Source organism: Macaca fascicularis, chromosome 10, assembly GCF_037993035.2.
Source record: "Macaca fascicularis isolate 582-1 chromosome 10, T2T-MFA8v1.1".
In the NCBI taxonomy this organism is placed as follows: Eukaryota; Metazoa; Chordata; class Mammalia; order Primates; family Cercopithecidae; genus Macaca; species Macaca fascicularis.
Window position 1 is genome coordinate 9525036 of NC_088384.1, and position 21456 is coordinate 9546491.

General features: G+C 48.3%; 1 protein-coding gene across 4 annotated transcripts; it reads left to right on the plus strand.

The window, feature by feature from the left end:
* The first annotated feature begins 21 nt into the window (after positions 1 to 21).
* NAGA (alpha-N-acetylgalactosaminidase) lies at positions 22 to 21012 on the plus strand. 4 transcript variants are annotated; one of them, XR_006690140.3, is made up of 10 exons: positions 22 to 54; positions 443 to 534; positions 2251 to 2386; positions 2884 to 3055; positions 3527 to 3704; positions 4013 to 4107; positions 4914 to 5075; positions 7305 to 7502; positions 19822 to 19963; positions 20979 to 21012. XR_006690140.3 is itself a non-coding variant. In XM_005567119.5 (10 exons), the coding sequence occupies exons 2-10, from the start codon at positions 519 to 521 to the stop codon at positions 10653 to 10655; spliced, it is 1236 nt and encodes a 411-aa protein (XP_005567176.2). In that variant the 5' UTR covers positions 22 to 54; positions 443 to 518; the 3' UTR covers positions 10656 to 12602. The 4 variants fall into 4 exon arrangements, 3 of the variants coding, with proteins under 3 accessions (XP_005567176.2, XP_045220176.2, XP_045220177.2); XM_005567119.5 differs by lacking the exons at positions 19822 to 19963; positions 20979 to 21012 and adding exons at positions 9867 to 10010; positions 10521 to 12602; XM_045364241.3 differs by having other exon boundaries at positions 19822 to 21012.
* The last annotated feature ends 444 nt before the right edge of the window (positions 21013 to 21456 follow it).

Here is a 21456-nt window from a genome sequence, read left to right on the forward strand (position 1 = left end):
GCTTATCAGGTTACCGGAATCGAGTCCGAAGGGGCCGCGGGTCTGAGCGCTTCGGTAAGATAAGTGCGGCGGGAGGGGGCTCTGCGGTTTTGGGGGGCCCAGGGCGGGAACCCGGACCCGGCTGGGAGTCCGGAGCCTGGCCGCAGCCCTGCCCCTCCGCTCTTTCTGGGCGACCTTAAGGCGGTCGCTGCCTTTTTCTGAGCCCTGACCGGGCCGAAGGCGGCCCGTAGGCGCTCAGGACTCCCAGCACTGCAGAGGGTGTAAGGTCTGACATCCAACACACATTGTTCAGTATTTCTGAAGGAAGAACTCAAGCTCCGGGAAGTGAGGCTGGGGACTGGGCGGGCGACTTGGGGACCGAGTGTAGGATCCACGTCCAAGGTTGAGGGCGGCCGAACTAGCCAGGCAGCCGTGACCCCAGTGCTTTTCTGACGTTTCTTAGCTTCCAGAGCCCAATACATACAGCTGATACACGCAGACCAGATCTGGTCAGGTTCTCGGAAGCTGAGTCCAGAGCAATGCTGTTGAAGACAGGTACCTACACCGGCTGGGGTGGCTTGGGAGGTAGGGGTGAGTGCTAGAGTGCTACAAGGAGGGCTTTGACTGGTGCTTCTTCCCTAATGTGGGTATGTGGGGAGACAGGTTCCCTCTCTCTTTTACTTAGAGCTGGGCAGGAAGGGAGGAGATGCTTCCCCATACAGGAATCATTTCTCCTTTAAAGGGGCCCTTCCTTTCTCACTTCCTCCCCCTCAAGTACAGAGGCCCTATCTGATGTGATATCAACATGTACGGAGAACCGCCTGTACAGTCCCTACAGTAACTCCATATTACAGATAAGGAAACTGAGGCCCGAGGAGGAAAGGGCTCACTTAGGTGAGCTGATTGGGTGCCCGTCCTGGCTGGCTTACTTCTTAAGCCTCTCTGAAGCCTCTTGAGGGTCTGTGGTAGAGAGCAAAGAGCCCTGGACTGGGGCTCAGGAGTCCTGGAGCCTGGCTAATGGCCCCGACTTAAGGATTTTTCAACTTTACTGTGGAGTGAAAGCAACACACATTCAGTAGAAACCACAGTACCTATACAACCATTGTGTTTCAGTATTCAGTAAATTGCATGAAATATTCAACAATTTATTATAAAATAGGCTTTGTGTTAGATGATTTTGCCCAGCTGTAGGCTAATGTGCGTTGTCGCACCTTTTTTTTTTTTTTTTTTTGAGATGGAGTCTCACTCTGTCACTCAGGCTGGAGTGGAGTGGCGTGGCGCAATCTCGGCTCACTGCAACCTCCACCTCCCAGGTTCAAGCAAGTCTCCTGCTCAGCCTCCTGAGTAGCTGGGACTACAGACACTCGCCACCTCAACCCGGTATTTTTTTTGTAGTTTTAGTAGAGATGGGGTTTCACCATGTTGCCCAAGCTGGTCTTGAACTCCTGATTTAACGGTGATCCACCCACCTTGGCCTCCCAAAGTGCTGGAATTACAGGCGTGAGCCACCGTGCCTGGCCTGTCGGCATTTTTAAGGTAGGCTAGGCTCAGCTATGATGTTTGGCAGGTTAGGTGTATTAAGTACATTTTTGACATAATATTTTCTTTATTATTTTGAGATGGGGTCTCGCTCTGTCACAGCCCAGGCTAGCATTCAGTGGCACGATCTCAGCTCACTGCAGCCTCCGCCTCTGGGGTTCAAGTGATCCTCTTGCCTCAGCCTCCCGGGTACAGCACACGCCACCACGCCTAAGTTTTTGAATTTTTAGTAGAGACAAGGTTTCACCTTGTTGGCCTGACCTCAAGTGATCCACTCGCCTCGGCCTTCCAGAGTGTTGGGAATGCAGGTGTGAGCCACTGCACCTGGCTGATGTGATATTTTCAACTTACACTGGGTTTACGAGAACATAGTTCCATGGTAGGCCTAGGAGCATATGTACTGTTAAGTTCTGTATATGGGATGGGAGGAGCTGATGGGGGTTATGGGAAGGACATAACTTCAGGTGTTAGTTTTGCTAATTCAAGCACTGCTGTGGTGACGGCCAGACCTCAAGCCACTGCCTGGCCCAGGCACCATCCTCCCACTTACTGCTTTGCAAGAGCCAGCCATTGCAGGAAGAGCCAATTCTACCCTAAACCCAGAAGTCTAGTTTCCCTTATATATAGGCAGGCAGCCTCTGTAGGGCTGAGCAACATACAGATGGGATGGGATGAGGGCTGGAGCTGTGGGGGCAACTGACAGTCACCATCCCCTCCTCCCTTGCCCCCTAGTGCTCTTGCTGGCGCATGTGGCCCAGGTGCTGATGCTGGACAATGGGCTCCTGCAGACACCACCCATGGGCTGGCTGGCCTGGGAACGCTTCCGCTGCAACATTAACTGTGATGAGGACCCAAAGAACTGCATCAGGTGAGTAAGGTCCACACCCACCTGATGAGCCTTGCCCAGGGCCCTGCAGAGTTGGGGGCAGGAAGTGGAGGGTCCAGTAGAAAAGAGGACAAGGTCAGAGTTCTTCATCCCAGAGACTGCAGCCAGAAGTCACTCGGACTGTCTGACACCTAGCCCCGTGACCTGCCTGGGGCCTCTGTAGGGACTGTCAGGCCCCAGCCTGGTCACGAGGCAGAGACCTTACATGAACCCAGCCCCTGAGATAACTGTTAGAAGGTCAGGCCAGGCCCCGGTACTTCCCCTGACCCAGTCCTGCCTTTTGGCCTGGGGCCAGCCACTCCTTTCAAGCCAGCTTATGGCTTATGGCACAATCCCTGGTGGTCATTTACACTGATACCTGGCTTAGGGCTCAGCAAGGTCATGGTTTTTATAGCCCAGATTCAATCAGAGCTGAGGCAGGGTGTGGGTGAGGGCTGGGCTGGGTCCCTGAGCTACCCCATCCCTCCGCCCCTCACTAGTGAAAGGCTCTTCATGGAGATGGCTGACCGGATGGCACAGGATGGATGGCGGGACATGGGCTACACATACCTCAACATTGATGACTGCTGGATCGGTGGGCGCGATGCCAGTGGCCGCCTGATGCCAGATCCCAAGCGCTTCCCTCATGGCATTCCCTTCCTGGCTGATTATGTGAGCCTGACCCCTGCCCTGCCCTTGGCCTCAGGGCTAGACCACTTCTTTCACCCTGCCTTGCTCAGGGCTCATTTACATGATTGAGATCTCACAGTCTAGCAGGGGGAAACAGACAAATGAACACCAACTTTGGGCCCACTGTGGTGAGAGCCAGAAAGGGCATCTCACGCAGTCTGGGATTCCAGGAAGGTTCCCTGGAGGAGGCAGTTCTTGAGCTGAGCCCAGAGAGATGGCATTGGAGGCGGAGAGGATGGCAGGAGCAAAAGCCTAGGGGCAAGAAACAGCCGCTGGGAAGTGTGTGTTGGGGAAGAGGTGGGCCATCATGGGCAGAGGCCAGGCCAGCATGCTGGGATCACCTCCTTTGGTCAGTGGGAGTCACTGGAGGTTTAATGGAACCGGGTCAGATGTGCCTTGAGGAGGCTCTCTGAGGGTCCTGCTTGAGCCCACTGTTTCCTCAAATCCCCACAGGTTCACTCCCTGGGTCTGAAGTTGGGCATCTACGCCGACATGGGCAACTTCACCTGCATGGGTTACCCAGGCACCACACTGGACAAGGTGGTCCAGGATGCTCAGACCTTCGCCGAGTGGAAGGTAGATATGCTCAAGCTGGATGGCTGCTTCTCCACCGCCGAGGAGCGGGCCCAAGGTGAGTTACACAGTTGGCTGGAGCACACAGGCAGATGGGGAGGGTGGCCATGGAGACCCACCCAGCGCCCTCCTGGCTGAGCTTCCCAATTCCCCCCACCCAGCGGTTAGGGGGATTGTGGCTCCCAGGCTCCCTAAATATGGGTGGCAGCATAGCCCACCCCAGAAGCATCTGAGGCTCTGGGTATGTGGGAAGGCACCTACTCTTTGGAGCTTGTGTCTTCACATCTGTTGGGAAAAGGTCTGGGCTAAGGCCCCAGACTGCCTCCTGCCTCTCCTCAGGACTGAAACAGATTGGGCTTTCTCTAGGGTACCCCAAGATGGCTGCTGCCCTGAATGCCACAGGCCGCCCCATCGCCTTCTTCTGCAGCTGGCCAGCCTACGAAGGTGGCCTCCCGCCAAGGGTAAGCCATTCTGCGCCCTGCCTGATGGCGCTTCCCACACCCAGGCCTCCTTGCCTTCTGAGTGCCAGGCTTCAGGGATGGGGCCTTCCAGAGCCAGGGCTGCTCTCACCACAGGTGCCCATATAGTGATTTGTAGGTGTCTAGAGACCTGTGTAAGTACCCCAAAAGAGTGGATGGGCTCAGCCAGCCCAGAGAGGTGTGTGTGTTGGAGGGAGGGGCAGGCCTTAGAGAAGAAGCCCTTGTGAAGTGGGCTGAAGGAGTTGAGATCAGAGGCAGGAGAGCCATCTGTGCTGGCACACAGCGCCCAGGATCCCAGGAGGTGCCCATTAGACAAGGAGACCCAGAATGCTGGGGAGGTCAGGCAGGTGGGGCCGAGCCTCGGAGTGGCCTGTGGGCTCATGAGGGGTCCCTCAGCATGTCTGACACCAAAAAGGGTGGGCTCAGGCCTGTGGAGCTGAGAAGACAGCAGACAGCGGTTTCTCACGAGAGAACATGGGGGTGGGTGGGTGTCAGGGAGGGTTGTTTGTGGGTGCACCAGCCTGGGCCCACACCCTGGGCTTGACCCAAGCTGGCATGAGAGGGCAGGGTAGGCTCCTGGCACCAGCATGCACAGAGGGGAAACCCCAGTAGCCCCAGAGCAGGGCCACCCTCTGAGGCCCTCCTCATCCTAAGCAAGCTGGTGGGTCCTGTTCTCTTCCCCCTTTCCCACTCTGTGTCTCCTACTGAGCCTCCCCAACTCCTGTGTGGGTCTCTGGGCTGCAGCATGTGATTCTGGTGCTGGACTCTGCCTTCCCCTCGACATCCAGGTGAACTACAGTCTGCTGGCGGACATCTGCAACCTCTGGCGTAACTATGCTGACATCCAGGACTCCTGGCAGAGCGTGCTCTCCATCCTGAATTGGTTCGTGAAGCATCAGGACATACTGCAGCCAGTGGCCGGCCCTGGGCACTGGAATGACCCCGACATGGTACCAGGATGGAGGGGGATGTCCCTAGGCCCACCATCTGTGACGACCCTGTTCCCCACTGCCCTGTGCTCTCTTCCTTCCTGGAGGCTCACTGCCGGGTTCTAGGTCAGCACTTCTGAAATTTGTCCCTGAACTAGTTGCTTTAGACTTGACCTAGAAGCTGGTTTCCAGGGCCCCATCCCCAACATTTTTTTTGTTGTTGTTTTGTTTTGAGACAGAGTTTCGCTGTCTCACAGGCTGGAGTGCAGTGGCTGGATTTCGGCTCACTGCAAGCTCCACCTCCCAGGTTCACGCCATTCTCCTGCCTCAGCCTCTCGAGTAGCTGGGACTAGACACCCACCACCATGTCCAGCTAATTTTTTGTATTTTTTAGTAGAGATGGGGTTTCACTCTATTAGCCAGGATGGTCTCGATCTCCTGACCTCATGATCCGCCCACCTTGGCCTCCCAAAGTGCTGGGATTACAGGCGTGAGCCACCGCGCCCGGCCCCATCCCCCACATTTTGCATCAGAATGTTTAGGGGAAGAACCTGGGAATGCCCACTGTTAACCATCTCCCCAGGCAATTCTGTTGTTTCTGAAAGCTCAAGAACTTGGGTCTGTAATGATCCTGGAATAAGATGTTATTGCTGTGCAGGTTGAAGATCATGACCTTGCTATTCCTAGTGCCTGGACTGCCCTCCCCCGTCTGCCTCTGATCCTTTTGTCAATGCCCTGCCTCGTCCTCCACAGGCACGACTGGCCCTCACAGTCCTGCTTCTAGCCCTTCCGTTTTATCTCAGTCATTGCCCTGTGACATTTTGTTGTTGCTGCAATTTATAGCTTTATAATTATGTTAGTCAACAAGCATTTACTACCTGATTGATTCTATGATTATAAGAATTACAAGTGCTAAGCCAGGAGGAGGGAGCAACCTGGAGGAGCAAGAACTGGCCTGCTGTGGAGTCCCAGCTCTAGCTCTGCCAGTTTACCTTGGGCAAGTAACTTAATTTGTTCTGTGCCTCAGTTTTGTCAATTGGAAAATAAGAATAGTAGCTACCTTATAGGGTTGTTTTGAGCGTTAAAATAACTGAAATGCTTGGCACAGTGATGGGCACATACACAGTGCTTAAATTGTTGTCACTAAGCCTGTAACTTGTGTCCTGACTATGGACTGCTTGCCCTGGGGTCAGGAGTCCCCTTGGTCCATTCAGCTGTGGCTAGGGCACATGGGTGTGGCCAGTGGTAGGTGCAGGGACTTTGTCCAGTTCTGTTTCCTACCACTGTCACCCTGGAACATTTATTGACTTTACCTAGTTTATAAGCTTTTTGACAACAGGAGCCCATTTGATCATCTGAACAAACCGCAATGTAGCCAGGGCATATTACCACCCCCATCATCCCCGCGGGGTTTTTGTTTTTTATTTTTTGAGATGGAGTCTTGCTCTGTTGCCCAGGCTGGAGTGCAATGGCGTGATCTCTGCTCACTGCAACCTCCGCCTCCCAGCTTCAAGAGATTGTCCTGCCTCAGCCTCCCAAGAAGCTGGGATTACAGGCATGCACCACCACGCCTGGCTAATTTTGTATTTTTGGTAGAGACGGGGTTTCTCCATGTTGGTCAAGCTGGTCTCAAACTCTTGACCTCAGGTGATCTGCCCTCCTTGGCCTTCCAAAGTGCTGGGATTATGGGCGTGAGCCACCACACCTGGCCTTTTGTTTTTTGAGTCAGAGTCTCACTCTGTTGCCCAGGCTGGAGTGCAGTGGTGCAATCTCAGCTCACTGCAACCTCTGCCTTCTGGTTCAAGTGAATCTTGTGCTTGAACAAGTAGCTGGGATTACAGGTGTGCACCACCACGACTGGGTAATTTTTATATTTTCAGTAGAGACGAGGTTTTGCTATGCTGGCCAGGATGGTCTCTAACTTCTGGGCTCAAGTGATTCACTTGCCTCAGCCTCCCAAAGTGCTAGGATTACAAGCATGTGACACCTCACCTGGCCATCTGCCCACCTCCCTACCACCGACTCCATGTTCTTGATGGAAAATAAAAGCTGATGCTCAGATGGAAAGTAACTTAACTCCCCCAAGGCCACAGGGCTGGGGAATGGTGTTTGCTGAACCAGGCCTCCTCCACATGCAGCCATCTTTCCCTAATCCCTAATTGCTCTTCCTCGGCTACAAGTTTGGGGATGGTCCCTGTGTCTACCTCCTTGAGGAGATCAGAGCTGACTACTCCTCTTCTCTGTCCCCAGCTGCTCGTTGGGAACTTCGGTCTCAGCTTAGAGCAATCCCGGGCCCAGATGGCCCTGTGGACGGTGCTGGCAGCCCCCCTCTTGATGTCCACAGACCTACGTACCATCTCCGCCCAGAACATGGACATTCTGCAGAATCCACTCATGATCAAAATCAACCAGGATCCCTTAGGCATCCAGGGACGCAGGATTCACAAGGTACTGGGGTGTGGAGGGAAGGAAGGGGAGGGCTGAGGAACTGGGCTCTCCTGAGAGAAAGGCTGCCAGCCTCCCTGGGGGCAACACCTGGGGAGGTACAGGAGTTGCCCAGTCCCCAACCAGGGCTCACCCTTCTGGTTGCTTATGATTGTTGAGGACTGTGCTAGGAGCTGCTCCAACTGTCCTCCTCTTGCTGGGTGAGAGCAGGGCTGAGCAGGACAGCTGAAGGGAGTCGGGGATGAGAGGCATCAGCCATGTAAGTGCACACAGGAAGGGTGAGGCACAGGGCTTCTATACACCTGTGATGGCCTGCGGAGAACTTGGGCTTCCCTCCAGAGCAGGAGGAGCTGGTTTGTTTTTGAGACAGGGTCTCACTCTGTGACCCAGGCTGGAGTGCAGTGGCACAATTTCGGCTCACTGCCATCTCCACCTCCCGGGTTCAAGCAATTCTTTTTTTTTTTTTTTTCTTTTTGAGACGGAGTCTCGCTCTGTCGCCCAGGCTGGAGTGCAGTGGCGCGATCTCGGCTCACTGCAAGCTCCGCCTCCCGGGTTCCCGCCATTCTCCTGCCTCAGCCTCCTGAGTAGCTGGGACTACAGGCGCCCGCCACCGCGCCCGGCTAATTTTTTGTATTTTTAGTAGAGACGGGGTTTCACTGTGGTCTCGATCTCCTGACCTTGTGATCCGCCCGCCTCGGCCTCCCAAAGTGCTGGGATTACAGGCTTGAGCCACCGCGCCCGGCTCAAGCAATTCTTGTGCCTCAGCCTCCTGAGTAGCTGGTACTACAGGCGCCTGCCACCACGCCCAGCTAATTTTTGTATTTTTAGTAGAGACACCATGTCAGACTTGTCTCCAACTCCTGGCCTCAGGTGATCCACCTGCGTTAGCCTCCCAAAGTGCTGGGATTACAGGCATGAGCCACTGCACCCGGCCAGGAGAAGCTGTTACAGTCAAGGAATACAACGACTACTAGTGGCTGCTATTTATTGAGTACCTACTATGTGCTGGGAGTTTTAGATACCTTTTCTCAGCAAGGTAGGTATCTTGCCATTTTACGAATGAGAAAACTGAAACTTCAAGAGTCTGAGTAACTATATCGCAAGGCTACACAGTTGGTACAAACAAGACTGGACTTCAGTGTCACCTCAAAGCCTTTGCTTTTTTTTTTTTTTTTTTTTTGAGACAGAGTCTCACTCTGTCACCCAGGCTGGAGTGCAGTGGCCGGATCTCAGCTCACTGCAAGCTCCGCCTCCCAGGTTTACGCCATTCTCCTGCCTCAGCCTCCCGAGTAGCTGGGACTGCAGGCGCCCGCCACCTCGCCCGGCTAGTTTTTTGTATTTTTTAGTAGAGATGGGGTTTCACGGGGTTAGCCAGGATGGTCTCAATCTCCTGACCTTGTGATCCGCCCGTCTCGGCCTCCCAAGGTCCTGGGATTACAGGCTTGAGCCACCGCGCCTGGCCTTTTTCTTTTTTTGAGATGGAGTCTCACTCTGTAGCCCAGGCTGGAGTACAGTGGCGCCATCTCAGCTCACTGCAACCTCTGGCTCCCAGGTTCAAGCAATTCTCCTGCCTCAGCCTCCCAGGTAGCTGGGATTACAGGTGTGCACCACCAAGCCCGGCTAATTTTTTTTTTTTTTTTTGTATTTTTTTCAGTAGAGACAGGGTTTCACCATGTTGGCTGGCTAGTCTCAAACTCCCGACCTCAGGTGATCCACTGGCCTTGGCCTCACAAAGTAATGGGATTACAGGAAGCGTGAGCCACTGTGCCCGGCTGCCTTTGCTCTTTACCAAATCCTGGACTCTGGTAAAAAGAAACCTACAGAACTACAGAAGGCACCCATAGAACTGGTGATGCCCAGAGGAAGTAACAATTCCCTGCCAGAGGGGCTGATGGTGGAGCTGGGCCTGGAGAACCTTCTGGAGGATGGCAGTTCACATCCAGCTCCACTCTCCACCCTCCTGTAACAGAGATCACTATTCCCACTGGACAGAACCCTCTAGGCCAGCACTGGCAGCTGTTTGGGGCCGGCACTCACGTGCTGTACTGTCGTTGCTTCCCCGTTTCTGCGTTTATCCCTCCCATTGTCCTATGAGCTTCTGGGGCAGGGCCTCATGCAGCATTTGTCTCAGTGTGCTCGCATAGGGGTCGGGCTCAGAGTAGGTGTTGATGAGTATCTGCTGAGTCAGGGAAGGCAGGCAGGTAGGGTTAGATAAGCTGGGGTGCTAGAGGCCTGTGGCATCCTCCCTAAGCCTGTGTGATATGGAGCTGTGAATTGGGGGACCCAGAACTCAGGGAGGGCCAGGAAGGCAATGGTAGGTCCTGTCTAAGCAAGGGACCCCAGCCAGTAGCCATCTTCTGTGCCCAGGAAAAATCTCTTATCGAAGTGTACATGCGGCCTCTGTCCAACAAGGCCAGCGCCTTAGTCTTCTTCAGCTGCAGGACCGATATGCCTTATCACTACCACTCCTCCCTTGGCCAGCTGAACTTCACCGGGTCTGTGACATACGAGGTGAGCACCCGGCTGCCTGCAGCCATCCGCCTGGGCTTCAGATTTCCGTGGGAGGGTATTGTGGGGGGTGGTTGTTCACATATGGCCTCCCCTGAGCCGTGGGCTTAGGGCCTCTGGCAGGTGCCCATGGGGAGTTGCAGGCACTGAGAGCTGCAGCCACAGCCGTGCTCTGCACCAGTGTTTTCAACCTATGCAAACAGAACTACTGCATATAAATATGAATCCCATTAGCCTCTAGGGCTGTACTCCTCCCTCCCAAGGGTCAGCCCTTGCTGGCACATTCCTCACAGTTTTCCAGGGGCTGGGGCTTTCTCCACTGCCTGTGCTTGGGCATCTGTTGGATTTGCTGGTGGAGAAGTGATGGGGATTCGGGGCTCCCACTTCTGTAGGGCATACTGGAAGCCCGGCACAGACAGGCCAAAGTCCAGGAAGAAGGCTTCTACATCCTCTAGGGGGGTCTCTGTGCAGCCATTCTCATGGTGGCATTGGTGATGTCCCTCCCCACTGCAGGCCCAGGACGTCTACTCAGGTGACATCATCAGTGGCCTCCGAGTTGAAACCAACTTCACAGTGATCATCAACCCTTCGGGGGTAGTGATGTGGTACCTGTATCCCATCAAGAACCTGGAGATGTCCCAGCAGTGAGGAGCTGGGACATAGGACAGGCTGTGATGGCACCACTGAGCCTAGACCATGGATCCTTGGCATGCCCAGGGCAAGTGGGCAGGTTCTCTGCTCCCCAGGCCTGCTTGGTGACTGACCCCATCATACCCAAAGTGCAATCTCAGGGCCAGGTTCTATGCCCTGCCCAAGCGTAAACCTTCTTGGAAACTTTTGGGGCAATTTTCCTGTGGCCTTCCTGGCCTCTACTTCGTGTGCGCAGCCCCACAGACGTTGCTGAGCAACTCGCCAGCCTCCCAAGCCCCATGCCCATCAGGACTCTAGCCTCTGACCTTGCTGCTGACTCTGAAATCAGGATTTGGAATTTTTCAAATTAGGAGTAGAGAGATCTGACCTCTTGTCAGGAATGCCCATGAATCGTGTGATTGGCTTTTCTACCCATAGAGGGCCTTGCAGGCTGATACCACCTGGGAGTGAGGGTCACAAAGGAGACCTTGGCACCTTCAGGTCACCAATAAACCTGTTCTTTAATCAAGTAGTTGTAATATGGACCTGGGGTACCTTTAGTTAGGGACTCTGGTGGCACTACACGGGGTGCTGGATTCAAATCTCACCTCTATGGAAGATGTTTGGCATCTTCTGGCCCCTCCTTTTCCAAAGTGACCGGAAGATTGTACTTCCAAGAGATGCCAGACTTGCCTCACACCCAGGAGCTGCCCCTGCTGTGCCTGGTATGCTGGCAGTGGTGATGGTGACCTCCTTTGCAGCCAGGTTGTCACAACACAATGAGGCCAAATAGCAATGCTCCTAGGTCCTGCAGCTTGTGCTCTGCCCAGCAGTGCCCCTGATCCAGCACTTCAGCCTGCTCTTCTCTCTGGTGGCTCCACCCCCACCCCTACTTCTTTCCCTTTATTATTTCTCTCCCAACCTGGCTGCAAAGGAGGTTCATATTCCCCAGATGTGTCCACAAACCTGTCCAGGAGTTGTGTCTTAAAATTGATTTCCTGTTCCTCTTCCTTAGGACAGGGGTGACAGTCAAAGCAAAGGAATGATGGGTTCTTGCCTATCTTGCTTTGGTCCTTATTTCCCAAGCCTTCCTCTTTTAGCCAAGGCTACAGGGCATTTGTCTTCCCTGGTGGCTCTCTCCCCTTTAGAGAGAGCAGGTGGCAGAGCAAGCTAGCTAGGTCCTCCTTGGGCTTTGAATGTGGGAGCACCCAGTGCCCCAGGCCTTGCACTGTCCTGCCCAAGGAGTATTTCCTGGGTGGATCTCCCATACTCCTCAGGGTTCTGAGGTCCTTGTATTTAGGGTATGGTGTAAAAACTTACATGTACACATTTTGTTACATCACTTAAGATTACTGGAGCTTCACTGGTTAAATATAGGGTCACCAGAGAAAGTTCCTTTCCCCAGTTGATATCTTGAGGCTGTTGAGAAACTTAGGACAGAAGCCTACCTCATCCCAGGCCTCTGTCCTTGAAGGCCTGCCCCTCTGTGCATAGCTCTGGCTTTGGGTCTTGTTCATAGTGCTGTTCAAGCATAATGGAATAGTCTCTGGTGGGGACACCTCTTGCCAGCTCCAGGAAGGCTTTCCCACCAGTCTGGGATGTGGTGGGAAATGAGTTGAGACCAGGGACTTGGGAGTTGGGTCAGAGTTGAGCCTGGACTTAACCAATTAATTCCCTTGCCTTTCAGCCCAAGATAGCTACATGTCTTTACTTGCTGTGTAAGTTATCCTTTTGTCCTGGGGGCGCCTGATTGATCCTGTCTCTTCACCCTTCATTCTTTCAACAAACATGCCATCTATCTCCCAGGACATTTATTCCCTTCTATTCAAGGCCAGTTAGGAATGCAATTATTTTTTCTCAGTTCAATACAGACTTGTTTGGACCCAAGGTACCCTTTCTCTTTTTAAAAACTTTTTATCATGAAAACTTTCAAATACAAAAATAAAATGGTAGAGTGAACCTCCATGTATCCAGCATCCAGCTCCAATAACCATCAACTTGTACCATTATTTAATCTCTCTTCCTACACATGCTCTTCTGATGTGTGAGCTAGAGTATCTGAAAGGAAATTTCAGAAAACCCTAAAAACCACTATGTCTCTAACAGATAAGGGCTTTAAAAATACATACATGGGCTAGGGGTGGTGGCTCATGCCTGTAATCCCAGCACTTTGGGAGGCCAAGGTGGGTGGATCACAAGGTCAGGAGATCGAGACCATCCTGGCTAACACGGTGACACCCCATCTCTACTAAAAATACAAAAAATTAGCCAGGTGTGGTGGCGGGCGCCTGTAGTCTCAGCTACTTGGGAGGCTGAGGCAGAAGAATGACGTGATCCTGGGAGGCAGAGCTTGCAGTGAGCCAAGATAGCGCCACTGCACTCCAGGCTGGGTGACAGAGCCAGACTCCATCTCAAAAAAAAAAAAAAAAAAAAAATATATATATATATACACACACACACATATATAACGTTAATACAATTTTCCTATCCAACAAAACATAATTTTAAAATAATCTAATAACCAGTCTATGTTTAGTTTTTGGCAGTTGTCTCAAAAATCTCTCTCTATAGTTTGTCTGAATCAAGATCCAGTAAAATGGTACAGCACGAACCACTGGAAGTTTGCTCCCTTCATAAAAGCATTGAAAAACCTGCCACATACTATCAAAATCAACTTTCACAGAACTCTGGAAATTAGCCAAAAGCTTGCAACCCAGAAAACTTCAACTAAAAAAAAAAACACACAATTGAATTCCAGTAGGAACAGCAAGCTACGTGGTATTTTACCTTATTACCAGATTTTAAATCAGCTATTTTAAACACGTTCAAAGAGCCAAAGGAAGCCAGGTCTAAAGAAATAAAGGAAAAAGAATAAGAATGATGTCCAAACAGAATAACAAAAAAGAGAGAAAATATAGTGGGGAAGAAAGCACAAATTCTGAAGTTGGAAAGTACAATAATTGAAATACAGAATTCACTGAAGAGGTTTAGCAGTAGATTTGACAGAAAAAGAATCAGCAAACTTGAAGATAGATCTGTTGAAATTAACCTCTCTGAGGAAAAGAAAGAAACAAGAATGAAGAACAATAAGCAAAACTTCCAAAACCTTTAGGATACCACCAAATGTACCAATATACACATAAAAAAAAGAAAGGGGCAGAATATTGGAAGAGAGAATGGTTGAAAATGTCTCACATTTGATGGAAAATATCTACCTATCCAAGAAGCTCAATAAACTCCAAGTAGGTTAAACTCAAAGAGCTCCATACCTAGACATATCATAATCAAACCCTCAAAAGACAGAATGTTGAAAGCGGCAAGACAAAAGCAACTCATCACACAAAGTAGTCTCAATAGGATTAACAACTGACTTCTCATCAGAAACCATGGGAAAACAAGAAGGCAATGGGTACATTTAAAAATAACCAAGAGTATAATTGGATTGTTTGTCACAAAGGATAAATGCTTGAGGAGCTAGATACCCCCTTTTCCATGATGTGATTATTACAGGAATGCAATGTCTGCATCAAAACATCTCATGTACTCCATAAATATATACACCTACTATGCATCCACAAAAATTAAAAATGAAAAAAGGCAGTGGGTTGACATATTCAAAGTGTTGAAAGGAAAAGACTATCTATGAAAAAATCTGTATTTGGTCAAACTATCTTTCAAAAATGAAGGCAACATGAAAACATTCCCCAATAAACAAAAACAGAGTTCATCTCTAGCCAACCTGCCCTACATAAAATACTAAAGGATGTCCTTCAGGCCGAAATGGAAGGAAACTAGAAGTAACTTGACTCCACATGGATAAATACAGAGCACCAGTAAATGGAACTACATAAGTAAATACAAATGATTTTGGTTTGTAACTCATTTTTTTGTCCCCATTAAAAGGCAACTTAAATGCAGTAATTATAAACTAAGATGGGTAGACCATGTATAAAGATGGAATTTGTAACAATAACAGCATAAAGGAGGAGGGGAACAGCCATATAAGAAGCAAAATTTTTATATACAAGTGGCATGAATTAGTATTAATCAGAATGAGATAGTTGAGAATAAGATGTTAATGGTAATCCCTATGGCAGCCACAAAAACTTTAAAAATATAGTAAATATATGACAGATAAAATGGTACAAAATAAAATGTCTAACCCAAAAAGAAGCAGTAATGGAAGAAATGTGGAACAAAAGAGATTTAAGACATAACGCACAAATAGTAAAATGGCAAATGTAAACCTTATCAATAATTATATGTAAATGGATTAAACATAGATCGACAGAATGCATTTAAAACATACACACACAAGTACACACACAATCCAAAAATGTGCTTTATTTAAGAGACACTTTAGACTCAAAGACATAATAAGTTGGAAGTAAAAGGGCAGGAAAAGATACACCATGTAACTGGTAGCAAAAGTATTAGGGTTGGGGGGGTCTATGTTAATATCAGAAAAAGACTTTAAGACAAAAATTGTTACTAGATCCAAGATTTTATAACATTGAAAGGATCAATCCACCAAAAAGATATAATTATACACAGTAGTATACCTAGCAAGAGTCCAAATATATAAAGCAAAACCAGACACAACTGAATAGAGAAATAGATAATTCAACAATAAGTGTTAGAGACCAACACATCACTTTCAATAATTGATAGAATGAGACAGAAGTTCAGCAAGAAAACAGAAAACAACATTATAAACCAATTAGACCTAACAGACATCTATAGAACATTCCACCCAATAGTAGCAGAATATACATTCTTCTCAGTACAAATGGAACATTCTCCAGGACAGACCATATGTTAGGCTATAAAGTAAGTATCACTAAATTGTAAAAGACTGAAATTCCAGGCACGGTGGCTTACACCTGTAATCCCAGCACTTCGGGAGGCTGAGTTGGACAGATCACCTGAGGTCAGGAGTTCCAGATCAGCCTGACCAACAGGGTGAAACCCCATCTCTACTAAAAATACAAAAACTAGCCGGGCTTGGTGGCAGGTGTCTGTAATCCCAGCTACTCTGGAGGCTGAGGCAGGAGAATTGCTTGAACCCTGAGGCAGAGGTTGCAGTGAGCCGAGATCGCGCCACTGCACTCCAGCCTGGGTGACAGAGTGAGACTCGGTCTCAAAAAAAAAAAAAAAAAAAAACTGGGCATGGTGGTGGGTGCCTATTGATGCAGGAGAATCTTTTGAATTTGGGAGGCAGAGGATGCAGTGAGCCGAGATCACACCATTGCACTCCAGCCTGGGTGACAAGAGTGAAACTGTCTCGGAAAAAAAAAAAAAAAAAAGACACACACTTTCAATCTCAGTATCTACCAAAAAGCTACAGTAATAAAAACAGTGTGGTACTGGCATAACAATAGATGTACAGTTCAGAGTCCAGAAATAAACCCATACATCTATAGTTAATTGATTTTTTTTTCTTTTTTAGACACCAGGTCTCACTCTGTTGTCCAGGCTGGAGTGTACTAGTGTGACATAGCTCAGTGCAGGCTTAAACCCCTGGGTTCAGGCGAACCTCCCACCTTGGCCTCCCCAAGCACTGGGATCATAGGCATGAACCACTGCATCAAGCCAGTTAACTGAATTTTTTTTTTTTTTTTTTTTTTTACACAAAGGTTCTAAGACCCTTCAATTAGAAAATAGTCTTTTAAATAAATGGTGCTGAGACAACTAGATATCCACTTTTATGAGATATTCATTTTTATATGAATGTAACTCAAAATGCTTAAAAGACCTAAATATAAGACTGAAAACTATAAAATTCTTAGAATAAAACATAAGTGTAAATCTTAGTGACTTTGGATTATGCCACAGTTTCTTAGATAGGACACTAAAATCAGAAACAGGCTGGGTATGGTGGGTCATGCTTATAATCCCAGCACTTTGGGAGGCCGAGGCAGGTGGATCACCTGAGGTCAAGAGTTCAAGACCAGCCTGGCCAACAAGGTGAAACCCCATCTCTATTAAAAATACAAAAAAAAAAAAAAAAAAAAAAATTACCTGGGCTGAAGGAGGAGAATTGCTTGAACCTAGGAGGTAGAGGTTGCAGTGATCGTGCCACTGCACTCTAGCCTGGGTGACAGTGTGAGACTCCATCTCAAAAAAAAAAATTTTTTTAAATCAGAACCAATCAAATAATTAAAAAAAAGGTAAGTTGGACTTGATTAAAATTCAAAACTTTTCTGTGCCAAAGTATACTGTCAAGAAAATTAAAAGAGGCCAGGCACAGTCGCACACACTAGTAATCCCAGCACACCGGGAGGCTGGGATGGGAGGATTACTTGAAGCCAGGAGTTCAAGAAGAGCCTGAGCAACACCATAAGACCTTGTCTCTATGTTTTTTTTTAATAAAAAATAAAGTTAAAAGACAACTCACGGGATGGGATGCAACATTTGTAAATCATATACTCCAATTAGGGTCTAGTATCCAGAATATATACAACTTAATAAAAAAGACAAATGACTTAATTAAAAATAGGCAAAGAATGTGAAGAGACACATCTCCAAAGAGTTATACAAATGACTAATAAGCTCATGAAAAGATGCTCAACATTGGCCAGGCGTGGTGGTTCACGCCTGTAATCCCAGCACTTTGGGAGGCTGAGGCAGGTGGATCATGAGGTCAGGAGTCCGAGACCAGCCTGGCCAACATAGTAAAATCCTGTCTCTACTAAAAATACAAAAATTAGCCAGGCATGGTGGTATGCACCTGTAGTCCCAGCTACTCAGGAGGCTGAGGCAGGAGAATCACTTGAACCCAGGAGGTGGAGGGTGTGGTGAGCCGAGATCATGCCACTGCACTCCAGCCTGGGCGAGTGACTCCGTCTTAAAAAAAAAAAAAAAAAAAAGGCCGGGCGCGGTGGCTCAAGCCTGTAATCCCAGCACTTTGGGAGGCCGAGACGGGCGGATCACGAGGTCAGGATATCGAGACCATCCTGGCTAACACGGTGAAACCCCGTCTCTATTAAGAAATACAAAAAACTAGCCGGGCGAGGTGGCGGGCGCCTGTAGTCCCAGCTACTCGGGAGGCTGAGGCCGGAGAATGGCGTGAACCCGGGAGGCGGAGCTTGCAGTGAGCTGAAATCCGGCCACTGCACTCCAGCTTGGGCGACAGAGCGAGACTCCGTCTCAAAAAAAAAAAAAGGCCGGGCGCAGTGGCTCACACCTGTAATCCCAGCACTTTGGGAGGCTGAGGCAGGTGGATCATGAGGTCAGGAGTCCGAGACCAGCCTGGCCAACATAGTAAAATCCTGTCTCTACTAAAAATACAAAAATTAGCCAGGCATGGTGGTATGCACCTGTAGTCCCAGCTACTCAGGAGGCTGAGGCAGGAGAATCACTTGAACCCAGGAGGTGGAGGGTGTGGTGAGCCGAGATCATGCCACTGCACTCCAGCCTGGGCGAGTGACTCCGTCTTAAAAAAAAAAAAAAAAAGGCCGGGCGCAGTGGCTCACGCCTGTAATCCCAGCACTTTGGGAGGCTGAGGCGGGCAAATCACGAGGTCAGGAGATCGAGACCATCCTGGTTAACATGGTGAAACCCTGTCTCTACTAAAAATACAAAAATTAGCCAGGCGTGGTGGTGGGCACCTGTAGTCCCAGCTACTCAGGAGGCTGAGGCAGGAGAATGGCATGAACCCGGGAGGCGGAGCTTACAGTGAGCCGAGATCACGCCACTGCATTCCAGCCTGGGCGACAGATGCCCATCATCATTAGTCATCAGTCACTGTAGAAACCTGCCTGGCAGTTCCTCAAAATGTTAAACAAGTTACCATATGATCCAGCAATTCCACTCTTAGGTAGATACCTAAGAGAAATTTTAAAATATGCCTACACAAAGACTTGTATGTGAAAGCTCACAGCATTATTCATAATAACCAAAAAGTATAAACAACTCAAATGTCTATCAACTGATGAATGAACAAAATGTGTTATATCGATGCAATCCACACAGTATATCCATACTGACACATGCTACAACATGGTTGAACCTTGAAAACTTTATGCTAAGTGAAAGCCAGACACAAAAGGACAGGCATTGTATTAGTCCATTTATATGAAATGTCTGGAATAGGCAAACCTATAGAGACAAAAAGTAGATAAATGGTTGCCAAGGGATGGAGGGAAGAGGAAATGAGAAGTGATTACTAATGGTTATGGCGTTTCTTTTTGGGTAATGAAAATGTTCTGGAATTATAGTGCCTATGGTTGCCCATCTCCCTGTTCAAATAACACGTGACTTTTGTTTCCTGACTGGAGCCTTTCAGGTATACAGAGAGCCTACAATTAGTTGCTGTTCAAGGATCCAGGTGAGAGACAGGGAGGCTGGGACAGGGGTGACTGCAGTGAAGATGAAGAAGAGGGACTGGCCAGATCTCCAAGACTCAGTGACCATTGGGAGGGGCTGCCAAGGCAATATGCACAGACCAAAGACACATTGGTAAAATAAAGACAAAAGAGAGGGGAAACTGTTGAAAAGTACCTATTTTGCCACTCTTATTTCCAGCAACAGTCTAGAATTTCTGGACTCCAAGGAAAAAATACAAGTAGGTTCCAGGCCTGGCACAGCGGCTCATGCCTCTAATACCAGCACTTTGGGAGGCTAAGGTGGGTAGATCACCTGAGGTCAGGAGTTCAAGACCAGCCTGGCCAACATGATGAAACCCTGTCTCTACTAAAAATACAAAAAATTAGCTGGGTATGGTGGTACACACCTGTAGTCCCATCTACTCAAGAGGCTGAGGCACAAGAATCACTGGAACCAGGTGGAGGTTGCCTGGGTGACAGAGCCACACTCCATCTCAAAAAAAAAAAAAAAAGAGGGGGCCGGGCGCGGTGGCTCAAGCCTGTAATCCCAGCACTTTGGGAGGCCGAGACGGGCGGATCACAAGGTCAGGAGATCGAGACCATCCTGGCTAATACAGTGAAACCCCGTCTCTACTAAAAAATACAAAAAAACTAGCCGGGCAAGGTGGTGGGCGCCTGTAGTCCCAGCTACTCAGGAGGCTGAGGCAGGAGAATCACTTGAACGCAGGAGGCAGAGGTTGCAGTGAGCCGAGATCCGGCCACTGCACTCCAGCCTGGGCGACAGAGCGAGACTCCGTCTCAAAAAAAAAAAAAAAAAAAAAAAGAGGGAAAAAATACAAGGTGGTTCCTGTTTACAGGGCTTCAAGAAGTTCTCAGAAACTATTCCTCAAGACAATCCCTGGAGAGGCTGTGTGTGAAGTCCTACAAAGAGAGACCTTTACCTCTACAAAGACCCTTTACCTCTCCAGGTTGGAACAAAGCCATCTGCACTGACTTGGGGTATGTAAAATAATAAACTGAGATGATTTTCCTTACTAAAAAGACTGACCAGTTTATAGAATGAGAATAAGATGGTAATTTAGTTGTATATCCTAATATCTAGATTTAAATCCTCGCTTCACTTACAGCTGTGCAATCTTGAGCACTCTACTTAATCTCTCTGTGCTTCTACTTCCTCTACAATGGGGATAATGTATTATAATATTCTATTTCCTTTATAATGGGGATAATAGTTCCTACACCTCATGGGATTATCGTTCAGGTTTTAAGTGAGCTAATTTGTGTAAAGCACTGAGAATGGCACCTGAATAAGTATTCAGGCCCAGGCTTTTCTAGGGTTTTTGCCGCCTAGCTTGGGAGCCCTAGGACATTTAAAAAGCTGTGGGAAATCACAGTCTCTCCCTCTAAATGGGCTTCCCATCCCTCCCTTGACCCCAGCCTTTTAAAGACCAGATTTAGGTTTCCTGAACAATTAAGCAGAAAATGCAGAGTTCCCATATACCCTCTCTTCACTCATTATTTCCCCTATTGTTAACATCCTGCATTAATGTGGTAGATTTGTTATAATTGATAATACTGATAAATTATTATTAGCAAACATTCATAATTTACATTAGGGTTCACTATGCTATACATTCACCGGGTTTTCACTAATGTATCATGAGGCACACCCACTGTTACAGTATCATACATAATAGTTTCACTGCCATAAATATTTGTTCCACCTGGTTCATCCCTCCCTTCCCTCTCCCCGACTCCTGGCAATCACTTATCTTTTCACTGTCTCCATAGTTTTGCCTTTTCCAGAATGTCAGAGTTTGAATCATACAATAAATAGCCTTTCAGATTGGCTTCTTTCACTTAGCAGTATGAATTTAGGGTTCATCCATATCTTTTCATGGTTTGATAGTACATTACTTTTTAAGCAATGTACTTAAATGAATAATATTCTATTGTATAGATAATACCACTGTTTATCCATTCAACTATTCAAGGACATCTTTGTTGCTTCCAGGTTTCAGTAATTATGAATAAAGCTGCTATAAATATTTGAGTGCAGATTTTTGTGGACATAGATTTTCAACTTATTTGGATAAATACCAAGGAGCACAACTGCTGGGACATATGGTAAGAGTATATTTAGTTTAGTAAGAAACTGCCAAACCGTCTTCCAAAGTGTACCATTTTGTACTCCCATCAGCAATAAGCGTTCCTGTTGCTCCACATCCTCACCAGAATTTGTTGTCAGCATTTTGGATTTTAGCCATTCTAATAGGTGTATAATAGTATCTGTTTTAATTTGCAGTTCCTTAATGACATATGATGTTCAGCATCTTCTAATATGCGTGTTTGCCATCTGTTTATGTTCTTTGGTGAGGTGTCTGGGTCTTTTATCCTTTTTTAAATTAGGTTTTTTGATGGGCCGGGGGAATGGAGTCTCACTCTGTTGTCCAGACTGGAGTGCAGTGGCATGATCTTGGCTCACTGCAACC